The following is a 13,863-nucleotide window of genomic DNA, read 5'->3' as shown; positions in this document are numbered from 1 at the left end:
TTCAGAACAACAAAAACCCAAACACCCAGAACCAGGAGGACTCTCAGGTGTAAACGGTGAAACGATGTGAAAGCGGTTTGATCAAACCTGGGAACAGTCCAAGTCCGAAGCTCTCGACCTGGGAAGCAGCAGAAACAAGTTTCCTCCCAAAGCTTGAAGGGAAAGTGTTGAGCTTAAAGGATTCTTTCTTCTGCTGACGACCAAACATCACGAGACGAACATGAGCCGCCGAAGGCAGGCTGAGGAAGAGGAGCAGTGACATCATCAGGGGTAGACACGATGAAGAAAACCAGTCAGAGTCGCTGAAGGTCAGAGCTGGAGGTCCAGTCGGTTCTGGAGGTCCAGTCGGTTCTGGAGGTCCAGATTACTGAAAGTAAACAACAAAAAGATCCATCCATCCATCTTTTCGTCCATCCATCATCCATCCGTTGGTTAATCTAGCTTAGTTCAATGTTTTGGGTTATAATAAATGTTTCCAGTTTCTGTCGTCATGGAGACCAATGTCGGACTTTATTAACGGCTCTAAACAGGATTGTTTCAGCCAATCATGCGACCCGTTTAATGAACAGCATTCACAGTTCTTCTGCTTTATTTGAACATTCACTGAAACCCTGAATAAGTTCAGCATAGAAGCAGCGTTTTGATGACCTGCCGCTTCTCTTCATGTGTCTTAATCTGTTTCTCTGCTTCAAAACGCAAAGCAAGCATGAGGAGTCAAACAGCAGCCGGCGCTGCGAGAAAATCCGTTCTGGCTGCTTTAATCCAGCAGCAGGCAGATTATATAATCTGCAGCCTTGAGCAGGAAGCATCCAGGCTGACCGGGGAACGGGTAAAAGGAGCCGCCGTCCAGCGGCGTCTGCAAAGAGATGAGAGGATGAACCATCAGCAGGGAACCAACAGCAGATCCAGAAGGGGAACCTTAAAGTCCAGCAGATAGAAAACCTTCTTCACAGAGAAGGAGGTCACAGAATCCCCAAACAGATTCTGGCGTACAACGATCCCGTCCACCGGTGGGCCTGCGCCTTACCAGAGGAACAAACATTCAAAACATAAATACTTATTGGAATAAAATCAATAAGTTGATTTAGTTTTAGAAACAATTTAACTTCAAATAAAGATAAATCAGAGTTTCATCTGCATAACGATGAATATAGATGTTGTATTATATTTGTTTGTCTCAGTCATTAGCGTGTTTTCCTCTCAGAAAGCTGGTTTTGGGGTTTGGACCTTTCTGTGAGGGATTAGCTTGGCGCTGCGGCTAGCTTCCTCAGGCTGAAAACCTGCGTGGTTTCATCGTCGGCCTCTAGATTATCTTTTGTATGTGCAGGAATGCCAGTTGTCCATTTTTATATTTTTATTCCCAGTAGATTCAAACATGGAGGAATTCTGACTCAAACGGGTTCACAGGGTTCACTCAGTGCTCTGGATGCTAACAATCTGATATTGAACGCTGCTGTGGGATACACCGTGTCCTGAGCTCGCTCTCGCTCTCACACACACACAGTCGTGTTTTCATCCCTTGTGGGGACTTCACATTGACTTCCATTAATTTCTACAGCCTAACTGTTACCTTAACCTTTACCTTAACCCTAACCACTAACCCAAAAACAACAATTTCCCTCATGGGGACCAAGAAAATGTCCCCACAAGGAGCAATGGTCCCCATAACCCCACATTGTAGACAGAAGAGGTTCCCATAAGGATATAAAAACCTGGTACACACACACACACACACACAGCATCCTACTGCGGATGAATAATTCAGAGCTGCAGGAGAAAGTGCTCAGTCACCACAGAAATCCCGTCCACCTCTGAGGACGGTTTGTCATCCTGCTGCAGAGCCTTCAGTCGATAAATCCATTTTTGTGACACATTAAAACAGCATTAATGATGCTTTTTATTAAATCTGTTTGTGCATTTCATGTAGAGTAAAGCCTGACATGAATATTTTATGTCTTTAGTTTCTGCATAACATCATTTCAAGCGTTAGCAGCTGCCCTAAAAAAAACTAATGTATTTCTAACCAATAAATGTGTTTCATGATTCTGAGGAGGTTAACATGTTAACAGGTTAACATGTTAACCTGTTAACATTAACAGGTTTACAAGTTTGGAGAACAAACTTCTAGTTTTATAACCACAAACCAGAAACGCTGAACTGCTCTGAATAACGCTCCTGTTTACACTTAACAATAAAAGTTTTCCTTCTTCATGGTTAGCTTCAAAGAACAAAGATTTTTCTTCTTCACTGTTTGTTTTGTTTGAAATATGTTGGTATTTAAATAAAATTTGTTCTGGTGCATTTAAGTGAACACCACCAACTAAAACAGAGCAGCGCTAACGCTGGAGCACAAATCAGAAACATTAGCTCTGCTAACACTAAAGCATTATGGCATTTAGCAGAAGCTAATGCTAAGGTGCCATATTAAAATGGTGGAAGCTAATGCTAAAATTGATATTGGAAGCTAATGCGCTAAATTCAGTCATGTTGACACCCACTACATATGTTTCTCAAACATGTGATTTTTGCCTGTTAGTTTGATTAGCCCTCCAGATTGTTTGTTTATGTAAAGTTGTGTTATTCTGTGTATTTCATTCGTTTGCTTGTGTTGTCGCCATTTACAGTTTTTGGAAGAGAAAAGAGAACATGAGGACAGGAAATGAAACTGCTGCTTCAAAATAAAAGCATGAATATAAACATCTATAATACTCTTTACAACCAATGTCCAAAACTTTGTTCAATTGAACGTTTACAAACCAGCCAAGCAAATTAGAGCTTTAGAGTTTATCTGGAAAAGCTAATTTAGGGGATGCTAAGTGTGCTAAGTGTTAAAAGCTAGCTCTGCTAGCTATTAGTGGATTAGCTGAATTGTAGCCACCACTGTGTATTTGTTATCCTGTTGGGGGTTTATTCAGGTTCTGTTGGAGCCGCAGAGTTTGCTTACACATCAGGCCGGCCCACAGCTGCTTTATCTGAGCCAACATCTCCATCCTCCCTGACCGGCTCAGAGGCACTGCAGCAGGAATCTGACTCCAGACCGCAGACACAGGGGGCGGGACGAAGGCTGGTCACGTGATCCGCAGCAGCGCGCGGACCAATGGAATGAATGGACCGTAAATAGGAGCCAATAGGAGGCGCGGGGCGCGTATAAAAGGCGAGCGCCGCTTTAATCCGCAGCAGCAGCGGCAGCAGGAGATCCGGAGCGCTTCTCACCTCAGACTGAACACAGGTAGGGGCCGCTTCATTCTGCGGGGCCTCGGCAGGGTGATGCGGGAGCCACGCAGCCAGGCGGGCTGTGCACCTGCTGATGCGCTTTGTTGACCGCAAAGGAGCCGCAAAGCGCCGCTGCGGGTCAGCTCCGACCTTGCGGTCCGTCCTGCGCTCAGGTGTTGCGCAGCAGCGGGATGCGCGCGCCGCTCTGCAGGATCCACCTGCAGGCCGGACCAGAACCATCAGAACCACCTTAAATCCGCCCGTTTTAATCTGCGCAAACAAAGGAGCGGCCAACAGCGCATGCTCAGATCCAGGGAATTTATCGCCCTTTGGAACGATTTCGTTCCTCTGATTCCTTCAGGGAACGTTCGGCTCTAAAGCTCGGAACCGGTCCTGGTTCCGGTGGTGCTGAAGGTGACCGGGGCGTCGCGCGAGCGGTGCCGCAGCCGCGTGCAGCAGGCCCGCCGCTGCTGCGTCACTGCGCGGCCTCCCGCACATTTAATCCCTTTGTGTCTCCCCCCCCCTCCTCTCGCGCCGCGCCCCGCCCCGCCATGTCAGGGTCCAGATTACACCCCGAACCTCCGCGAACCAGAATCAGCTGATTCAGAACCAAAAACAGGAAACCTGCGGTTCCGAATCTAGCCTGAAGGTCAAGAAGAAGAATCAGCTGATGATGATGATGATGATGCGCTGCTGCATGACTGAGCAGCTTCTCTGCTGATTTTTAATATTTTGATGTTTTTTTTAATTCCTGCAAATTTCTCCCGGCTGAGTTAATCTGGACTTAAAGAGTCAGAAACAAAAAAATAAATAAAAATACATTTTAAAAAACCTTCTGCGCTTCAGAGCTGATCAACAGATTTCTGATTTAAAACCAATCTCTGCTGCTTCGATCTCCACTGGATCAATAATATCCGGTTGGACCAGAAATTCATCAGATTTAGTGTTTAAAGCTCATCAAAAATCAGAAACCTGACGATAAGGAGGGAAAACCTTTTATTTTGAAAGGCCAGCTTGAGGTTGATGAGGAAAATGAGAATTTATTGGTTTTGTTTTGATTTGTTGAAATATTTACTTCCATTAGTAATGTGTAAACTACTTTAGCAAGAAAATGCAAAGTTATATATTTAGCATTTTATTTTGAAGGAGTTTTCAAAGATTTATTTTGGGGAAAAAAAACACAACAAAAACAAAACAATGTTTAACTTTTGAAATGTTTACGTTTTTATCTCAGAATCAAAAAGTTTCTGTCTGAAAAAATAAAATGTCTGGACCAAATTAAATATTCTACATAAATTAAATTTGATGAATTAATAATGTTGAATATACTTTAGCAAGAAAATACAAAATTAAATATTTAGACACTTATTTTGAAGGGCCTTTTAAAGGTTTATTTTGAAAAAACAATATTGAACAAAAGAAATTTTGAGGTTTTTATTTAGAATCAAAAGTTTATGTGTTAAAAACAACTAAATATTCTGCATAGATTAAATTTGACCCGGTTTCGTCCATAAATAATCTAGAAATTAAGATTTTATTTCACTTGGAATTTTATTATTATTTAGGATAATTTATTGGCTCATTTATTTCCGTTTAGTGTGGAATACTTTTGCAATTTTTTTTACTTTTTTTTTTTGTTTTACAAAATTCACTATTTTAACATTTTATTTTGAAGTGTTAAAGGTTTATTTTTAGAAAAAAAGAAACAACCAAAACTAAATTAATTGAAGGAAATATTTATTTTTTAAAAATCTAGAATAGAATCAAAAGTTTGTGTCTAAAAATCAATTAAATTTGGACCTAAATAAAAAATATTCCATATAAATAACGTGGAAATTGATTTTATTTTAATTTTATTTAACTTGAGATTTTATTTTTAGGATAATTTTGTTTTTAAAACCCTTAAAAATAAATATCTAAATATTACATTTTGTCATTTCTTTCAGAAGCAGTTTCAATATTAAACAATCGATTATTTAGAGTAGTTTATTGATTTTGTTTGTTTTTAAATTCAATATTTAACTTATGAAATGCTGAAGTTTTTACCTAGAAGAGAATCAAAAGTTTGGACCAAATGAAATATTCAGCTGATGATCAATCATCTCTAAACTAATCAAACTGATTGATTATTTACCGTTCCAAGTTCTTCTCTGATGGGTTTTGTGATTATTTGTGGGTCCAGGTCGGCAGCCCAGACGTCATCATGCCTTTCGGAAACACTCACAACAAGTTTAAGATGAACTACTCTGCGGAGCAGGAGTTCCCCGACCTCAGCCAGCACAACAACCACATGGCCAAGGTTCTGACGCTGGACATGTACGCCCAGCTGCGCGACAAGGAGACGCCCAGCGGCTTCACCCTGGACGACCTCATCCAGACCGGCGTCGACAACCCAGGTCGGTCTCACCTGGAGCCACACAATTGGTTCCTGCTCCAGTCAACCTGGAAACACGTCACAGAGGCGGCTCCACGGGGGGCTGCGGGGGGCCGATGAGAATCCTGAGAGGAAAAACAAAAACCGACGTTAATGGGCTCCAGGCGTGAGCTGGGTCTGAGTTACACACAGAAAGAGAGTAACCGAAAAACTCCTGCAGCTAATGGAGAACTAAATCCAGAAACACATCAGGAAAAAAATTAACAACCTGGAAGATCTTCAGGTAAAAACCAATTAAAGATAATCTGTTTGTAGACATGATAAAGTAGAACTAAATCTAGAAAACCTGAAGTTAAAAAAATTGATTTGGGAAACATTCAGGAAATATGAACTAAACCTGGAGACCACCATGGAAGGTAAACATGAGATAAACATAAAAACTCTGAAGGTAATGTAGAACTAAACCTAGAAAACCTTCAAATAAACTAAACTGAACCTAGAAAACCTACAGGTAGACATTAACTACACCTAGATAATCTGCAGGTATAAAATAAATGTAGAAAACATTTAGATAATATAGAAATAACGCTACAAACCCCGCAGATAAAAAAAAAAAAAACTAAATATAGAAGCCATCAGGAAGACATGAAATAAACATAGAAAACCTTCAGAAAAAAGAAAACCCTGCAGGTAATCTATTTATTTATAAATCTGAATTAAGATCAGATTTCTCTGATGGAGTCCTGGGGAAAAATAAATCTAGACATAATTAGTACTGTATCACTTAAAGTACTGTAGCCAGAACATAAAGTTTCCCTGTGGGGTCTTTGGCCCCGCTGGGCCCCCTCTGGCCCCCCCACTGCTCCACCTGTATGCAGTTGAATGGATGATTCTGGATGGTTGGTCTTAAAATGTAAACATCATTCTGATGAACAGACACACCTGAGCAGGTAAACTGCTTATGAGACGAAGTTCAAACACCTGAACGCTCCACCGGGTCAGAACCTCATCAGAGCCCAGATCCTGTTAATCAGATCAGAAATCCTCACGCTGCATTTAGAGGCTGTTGGAATTTTAACATTTGTTTTCCTGATTATGAAGCTTTAGGACAAACTACCAGCCAACATGGCTGAATGTTTTAAGGATGTTTTATTTGTGAAGCAACAAAGCGGTGATATCAGCAGGTATGGGATTGGAGGAGCGTCACACTGTTTACCCATCCTGCAGTTCTGCTGCTGTTCATTAATTCCTTCTAATTGGATTGACTTGATAGCTCGAGTTATTTCTGCTCGTTAATTCCCCGGGGAGCCGCTGCTTCCTGTCTGATCTACTGATCTTCTTCACATCCAGAATCATCACGTTCAGCTGCAGAAAGTCAAAACGAGCGAAGCTCACAGGTTTCCGTTTTCTGTCCCTCGGCGCCGCCCTGCAGGTCACCCCTTCATCATGACGGTGGGCTGCGTGGCCGGAGACGAGGAGACGTACGACGTGTTCAAGGACCTGATGGACCCCGTGATCGAGGACCGCCACGGAGGATACAAACCGTCAGACAAACACAAGACGGACCTGAACGCAGAAAACCTGGAGGTGAACTGAGTAAACTAAACCAGAACCAGTGAACTAACCTCGTTCAGAACCAACCTGGTTCTGGTTGTGTTCGCTGTCCGTGGTGCTGAATCGGTACTTCCTGATGTTGGACTCACTCTGCCTTTCTGTCTTCAGGGCGGAGACGATCTGGACCCAAACTACGTGTTGAGCTCTCGGGTTCGGACCGGGAGGAGCATCCGTGGTTTCTGCCTGCCGCCGCACTGCAGCCGCGGCGAGCGCCGCGCCATCGAGCAGCTCTCCATCGAAGGTACAGCAGCAGCTCTGGTCTGTTTCTGGATGCTAACTAACTCTGGGCTGCTGCCGGTAAACCTGCACAGTCAGAAATTAACGGCAATAATTTCAGTTATTTAGCCTGTCATAAGAAAACATTTTCAGTCATATTTTCACCATGTTATTAATTTATAAATGTCACAGTTTTGCTAACTAAATATTTAATTAGCAAGCTAAACATTTAGCTTCAAATTAAACATTTGTCAGACATGCTCAATGTCTAGTTGAAGCAATTTTTTTAAGCTCAGAGAAAAATATTTAGCTAATATGCAAATTTACTTGAAGACGACCAGAAGTGGACTACCAAAGTAAAAGCTGGTTCTTCCAAACTTCTAAGATCCTGTTTCTAAATCGTTTCAATCATCTCTTCATCAGAGTTTATTTTCCTCTTTTCTTGAACATTTCAACTAAAACCAAACATTGAGCCGTTTTAAAGGCAATCCAGACATTTAGCGATCAATCTGCACAGGGTCAGCTTTTATTTTGATAGTCCACCTCTACTGATTGGCAAGTGAATTGAAAATTAAATGTATAGCTAGTTAAATATTTAGTTTAGAGCTAAATTATTAGCGTGCTCACTAAATATTTATCTAGCTAAACAGAGTTCTCACGAAACATTTAGCTAGCCAAGTCTTTAGCTGGCTAACTAGGTAAATAATGTTTAGTTAGCTAGCTAATCTGTATTTAGTTAGCTACCTAAGTAAATATTTAGATTGAAACTTTTGACATTTATAAATGAATGCATCACACAGTGAACATTACTGAATAATTAATCCCTAACGAGTTTCCTGATAAAAGCGGCAGCCTGCAGTTAAAATGGCTGCTTTTACTCACAGGATTCAGTTTCCGGCCCCGTGATTCATCCAGCTGCGGCAGTTTGACTAATTATCACTTAAATAAAAATCAGGTGTGAGGTAAAGCTCAGGTTTCAGGTGTTTGGAGAAAGTGAGGCAGGTTAGTCACCAGATCAGAGCCGTATTGTTATGTAACGGAACCGAACCGGATGTGAAGGAGCAGCGCACCGTTAGCATCACATTATGCTGCGTTCAGGGACAACCCGAGCATGCAGGGATTCTCTGAATCATTCCGGGTTTATTTAGCGCTGTCTGATAAGGATGAGTCTTTATTTACAGACTACCCATCATGCCTCAGTGAGCGGGTTGGCCAACAGACCAAACCGTTACGTAACCGTGAGCAGAGCGTCAGAGAAACTCCTAATGAGCTCAGCCGATTTATATTCAAGCTGAACAAAACTATAAGAGGACACTCTGCTGCCCCCTGCTGGTAGAAACCAGGACTATTTCTGCTAAGATAAACATCTGCAGATATAACAGAGACGGCAGCTGATCTGTTGAATCAATAATAATAAAAAATTAGCTCCTTATGAAGAATAAAAATCTGTTTATAATTTTAGTTTATATTCCTGATTCATCACAAGATCAAGTCGGATTAAATGTGGTTGAATTTGATAATCCACATCCTGAAAAGTGTTCAGGCATAATGGAGGCTTCGCTGCCCGATAGAAACCATCTTATGAGTGGCAGCATTTCCTGGGAAACCAATAAAGTACGTTTGGAAACTTTAACAGAAACAAGCATAAAAAATACACAAGAGTTACTAATTTTTTGATAGTTTAAGCATTCAGTAGACCAGCAGTATTCATAGAGATTAGAGACAACTGTGAATATGGAGCTAAATTGCGGTTAAAAAAAAAAAAAGTTTGTTTAAAAAAACAAGCAAATTTGAAACAGAAAAACAAAACTTAACTGACAAAACGCATTGATTCTGAGAAATGTTTTGAACCTTTTTTTTAATTTTATGTCCTTATGTTTAAGTTTTTCCTAAATAAATTTTATTGCCCTAATTTAGTTCCATACATTAAAGTTTACACACACAAAAAAAAACAAGTGAAACCGCTAAACGTTCAAAACAATTTTTAAGTTTCAATCTTTTTTACAAACCTTTCAGCCCTAATTTAGCTCCATATGATTAAGTTTGCAAAAAAGAACTTAAAGAAAACATAGCTGACCCTGAAAATCATTTTTAGTTACATTTTTTTACAAACTTTGTGGCCCTAATTTAGCTCCATATAATAAGGTTTGCTGAAAAAAACCCATTGAACCTGAAAAGTAATTTTGAACTTTTTTCACTTTTATTTCTTTAACAGTCCTTATGGCCCTAATTCAGCTCCATACACTAATAAACCCATAAAAACCATAGAAGGACATTTCTAGAGACGCTGACTGTGCAAACGTATTAATAGAAACATATTAATAGAAAGGTTAGTGGAAGGAAAAACTGTTCTGCATTTCATTTGGAAATAATAATTTCAGAGTCTAGAGAACCAAAATCCACATTATTTGATGTTTCTTTAAAATACAAAATGGCAGCAGCATTGACATGCGACCCAAACACTCAACCGTCTGACTGCAGCCACTCGGTGCACCACACCGCCGACCCCTTGGTTCTGACCCGGTTTCTCTCTGCCTGCAGCTCTGGACTCTCTGGAAGGAGACCTGAAGGGGAAATACTACGCCCTGAAGAACATGACTGAGGAGGAGCAACAGCAGCTGATCGATGACCACTTCCTGTTTGACAAGCCCGTTTCTCCTCTGCTGCTGGCGTCTGGGATGGCGCGCGACTGGCCCGACGCACGCGGCATCTGGTCAGTACGTTCCCAACACACTCAGCTATTAGCACGTTAGCTCAGCTATTAGCACACTTCCACTAATGTGCTAACTGCTGCAGTAATTTTTTGATTAGTGTTTTGCTAACTCTGAAAACATTTAGGTAACTTAGCTTCCCCTGAATTTTATTGGATAAAATGTAAAGCCCCAACTTACTTGGCTGCAGCTTTTAGCACACTTCCGCTTATGTGCTAATAGGTATGCAAATATTTTGTGGAGTGGTTCAGCGATTTTGCTGACTTTTAAATTGTTAAGCGACTTTGCTTTCCTAATGTTTTCTGGATAAATTCTAAAGGCACACTTCCACAGTCTGCTAGCAGAGCTGATTTTTCATTTAGCGCTTTAGTATTTTTGATGACTTTGAAAACAGTTAGCGCACCTAGCGCTAACTGGATAAATTCTAATGTGCTAACTTACTTGGCTGCAGTAATGATGTGACAGAATGGACATTAGAAATAATTACACCTCTCCCTTTTTCTTACTTTATTTAAAGACTGTTGACTATAATCATAAGCTGCACTTCTCCTTGAACTGAGATGCATTAAACTGCAGTTACAGCAGTTCGCCACCAGTTGGCACATGGAGCTCGGTGAGCACTCCTGACTCAGCGAACCAACGGCAACTTAGCGCAGTAACGGCTGGTCAGTGAGGCGCTCACTGTTGCTCTTGTTTAACAGCGTTCATCGAATAAAAGAACCTGTGAAAACCACACTGACTAATCATTAAGTGTGCAACAATGAGCACATTTCTGCTATTAGCTTAGTTTATTTTTTTAGCTTAGTTTATTCTATTGCTTTTATATTGCTACATAAAAGCAATAGAAAACCAACTACTATTTAGTGTACTTTCACTAAATAGTAGTTTAGTGGAAATACTGCAGCTTTCCGGCTCCCACCTTCCTAATGCTGCCCTGGGTAACTGCCAATATGGCCGCCACTCCATCTAGATCTGACCCAAACGTCGTCCATCACCTGCAGGCACAACGACAACAAGACCTTCCTGGTGTGGGTGAACGAGGAGGATCACCTGCGTGTCATCAGCATGCAGAAGGGGGGCAACATGCGCGAGGTGTTCACACGCTTCTGCACCGGGCTCACCAAAGTAAGCTCCGCCCCCTAACCCTACCTGAACCTTTTACCTGTCCCGCCCCTTCTCACCTGTTTGCTCCATCTCCTCCAGATCGAAGACTTGTTTAAGAACCGAGGACACGAGTTCATGTGGAACGAGCACCTGGGCTACGTCCTCACCTGCCCGTCCAACCTGGGGACGGGGCTGAGGGCCGGCGTTCACGTCAAGCTGCCAAACGTCAGCAAGCACGAGAAGTTCGGAGAAATCCTGAAGAGGCTGCGGCTGCAGAAGCGAGGAACAGGTACGCCGCCTCCGGCTTGACTTGAGCTTCATGAATTAACATGGAAAACAGACTCAGGCTGACGACTTCTGCAGCATTTGTACTCTGTGCTGGTAGACTACAGGGGGCGGTGTAGAGCGCCATTAGCAAACACAGGGTATCATTTGTAAAGTTGTTATTTAGCCTGTTAAGATAAAAATGCTGGTTCTTTTTTCAGTTCTATTTTCACCAGGATATTCATTCATTTATATCAACATGAGGCTAAATATGTAGTTAGCTTGGAAACAAAATATTTAGTTCAGTTCTAATTATTTTTGGTAACAAGCTAAATATAGTTAGCGAGTATAGTTGAGGCTAAATATTTAGCTTGCTAACTAAATATTTAGTTTGCAATGTAAATATTTTGTGTGATAACCATTTAGTTTGAGGGTAAATATTTTGTTAAGCTAAATATAATTATTGAGCTAACTATTTAGCTTCGGGCTAAATAGATTTAGGTTGCTAGTGAATTATTTGGTCTCAAACTAATTATTTAGCTGCCATGCTAAATTTAGTTAATAAGATACATTTTTAGCTTGATTAGTGGAAGTGTGCCCACCACTGCGGCCAAGTCAATTATCAGCTTAGGATTTATCCAGAAATTATATTTAGCAGAAGATAAGAACGCTAAACGTTTTCCAAGTTAGCTAAAGTGCTAAGTGAAAAATTTGCGCCGCTAGTAGTTTAGTGGAAGTACTTCAGCAATTAAATAAGTGCTTCAGAATTCATCTGGAAAATTCATTTAGGAAGAAGAGCTGTAAACTTTTTCAAAGTTAACTAAAGTGCTAAGCTATTAGCTCCGTTATTAGCATGTTAATTGTGCGTACCACTGACTTCCTGTCTGCGTCTCAGGCGGCGTTGACACCGCAGCGGTGGGCGGAGTCTTCGACATCTCCAACGCTGACCGCCTGGGCTTCTCGGAGGTGGAGCTGGTCCAGATGGTGGTGGACGGCGTCAACCTGCTGGTCAACATGGAGAAGCGCCTGGAGGCCGGCGAGGCCATCAACGACTTGATGCCAGAACAGAAGTGAACTGTCTCACTGTAACCCGACACCGCCGTCTTCCTCCTCTTCCTCACTGCCCCCGCCCACCCCCGTCCTCCTCCTCTTCCTCACTGTCCGTCCTGATGCTGCGGGACGCGTAGAGCCGCTCGGTTAGACTGCAGTCTTCCAACATGTGAAGGATTTTCTATTTCCTTATCTGCACCTGTTGGATCCATCTAACATCTGAAATATCTAATAAAGTCTCTGTGGCCCAGACTCAGCGCCTGTCTTCATTTACAAACACGGATTTAATTAAATTTACGCTTGTTTCTGCATAGAACACTGTGGACTTTGACTAGGCCGTTGCAACACCTTGGTTTTGGCTTCAAGACTCGTTTTTGGTCTGCAAGATGCGGAACATTTTTCAACAGAAAAACCCATAATTGATTTTTTTATGCAATCATAAATGTGGCCTAATCATCACTTGAAATGAGTTAAAACCATAAGTTTACATACACCTTATTTTCACCGTCTGAAGTTTAATCAAACCATATTACTGTTGTTTCAGGTCAAATAAACAAAATATTTCTATTTGCTAAATAATTAGAAATAATTGGGCTTAGATACAGAACACTAAAGACAGACAGGAAGTTAGAAGAATGAACTACTGAGGCTTGTGAAAGAAAACACAACCAAATACTGGGATTTATGTAAACTTATGATTCTCTCTGATTTTTTCTCATTACAGTATTGAAGTTTTTAGCAAATAGAAATAATTTATTTTGGCCTGAAATGAGAGAAGTTTGATGCAATTCAACATCAACCAGAGAAGAAAAGATGTATGTAAACTTCTGGTTTCAGTTGGACAGATTAGCCGCCAACACGTTTAGCATCAACATTTAAAACCTGCATGAAAATTATGAACGAAATAAAGAACAGGAAGTAAAAGCAGATATTTCCACTCTGGTTTCTCTGCTGCCACCTGGTGGTCAACCAGCGTGACTGCAGCAACTACACCCGTTAGGGCAGGGGTCTCAAACTCAATTTACCCGGGGGCCGCTGGAGGTAGAGTCTGGGTGAGGCTGGGCCGCATTCACACACACGGTCTCCTCAGCCGAACCTTTCTGATTGCCTATTACCATATTTGGCCGTAGTCAGGCGCTGTAACAGCCGTAATTGTGTAGTGTCTCTTTAAGATACTCTAGTATTGCTAATGATGTCAGAAGTATGCGCCACGGCTTCTCTGTAGAGAGCGTGGGAGAAACGTGCTAGACGGACATGTTAGCTCCCTAACTTTTTAGTAATGTTACGGGTTGTTTGGACGCTGCTCAATTTTCATGT

The 13,863-nt window shown here is 41.5% G+C and overlaps 1 protein-coding gene across 1 annotated transcript; it reads left to right on the top strand.

Moving 5' to 3' along the window:
* Positions 1-3,058: 3,058 nt before the first annotated feature.
* On the top strand, positions 3,059-12,798 carry LOC116733926 (creatine kinase B-type). Its single transcript, XM_032584956.1, has 8 exons — positions 3,059-3,229; positions 5,396-5,609; positions 7,020-7,174; positions 7,310-7,442; positions 9,959-10,130; positions 11,130-11,253; positions 11,332-11,521; positions 12,392-12,798. The coding sequence occupies exons 2-8, from the start codon at positions 5,417-5,419 to the stop codon at positions 12,568-12,570; spliced, it is 1,146 nt and encodes a 381-aa protein (XP_032440847.1). The 5' UTR covers positions 3,059-3,229; positions 5,396-5,416; the 3' UTR covers positions 12,571-12,798.
* Positions 12,799-13,863: the final 1,065 nt, after the last annotated feature.

Source organism: Xiphophorus hellerii, chromosome 15 (assembly GCF_003331165.1).
Source record: "Xiphophorus hellerii strain 12219 chromosome 15, Xiphophorus_hellerii-4.1, whole genome shotgun sequence".
Lineage (NCBI taxonomy): Eukaryota > Metazoa > Chordata > Actinopteri > Cyprinodontiformes > Poeciliidae > Xiphophorus > Xiphophorus hellerii.
The sequence above is the reverse complement of the archived record's forward strand: the minus strand, read 5'-3'. Positions and strand labels throughout refer to the sequence as shown.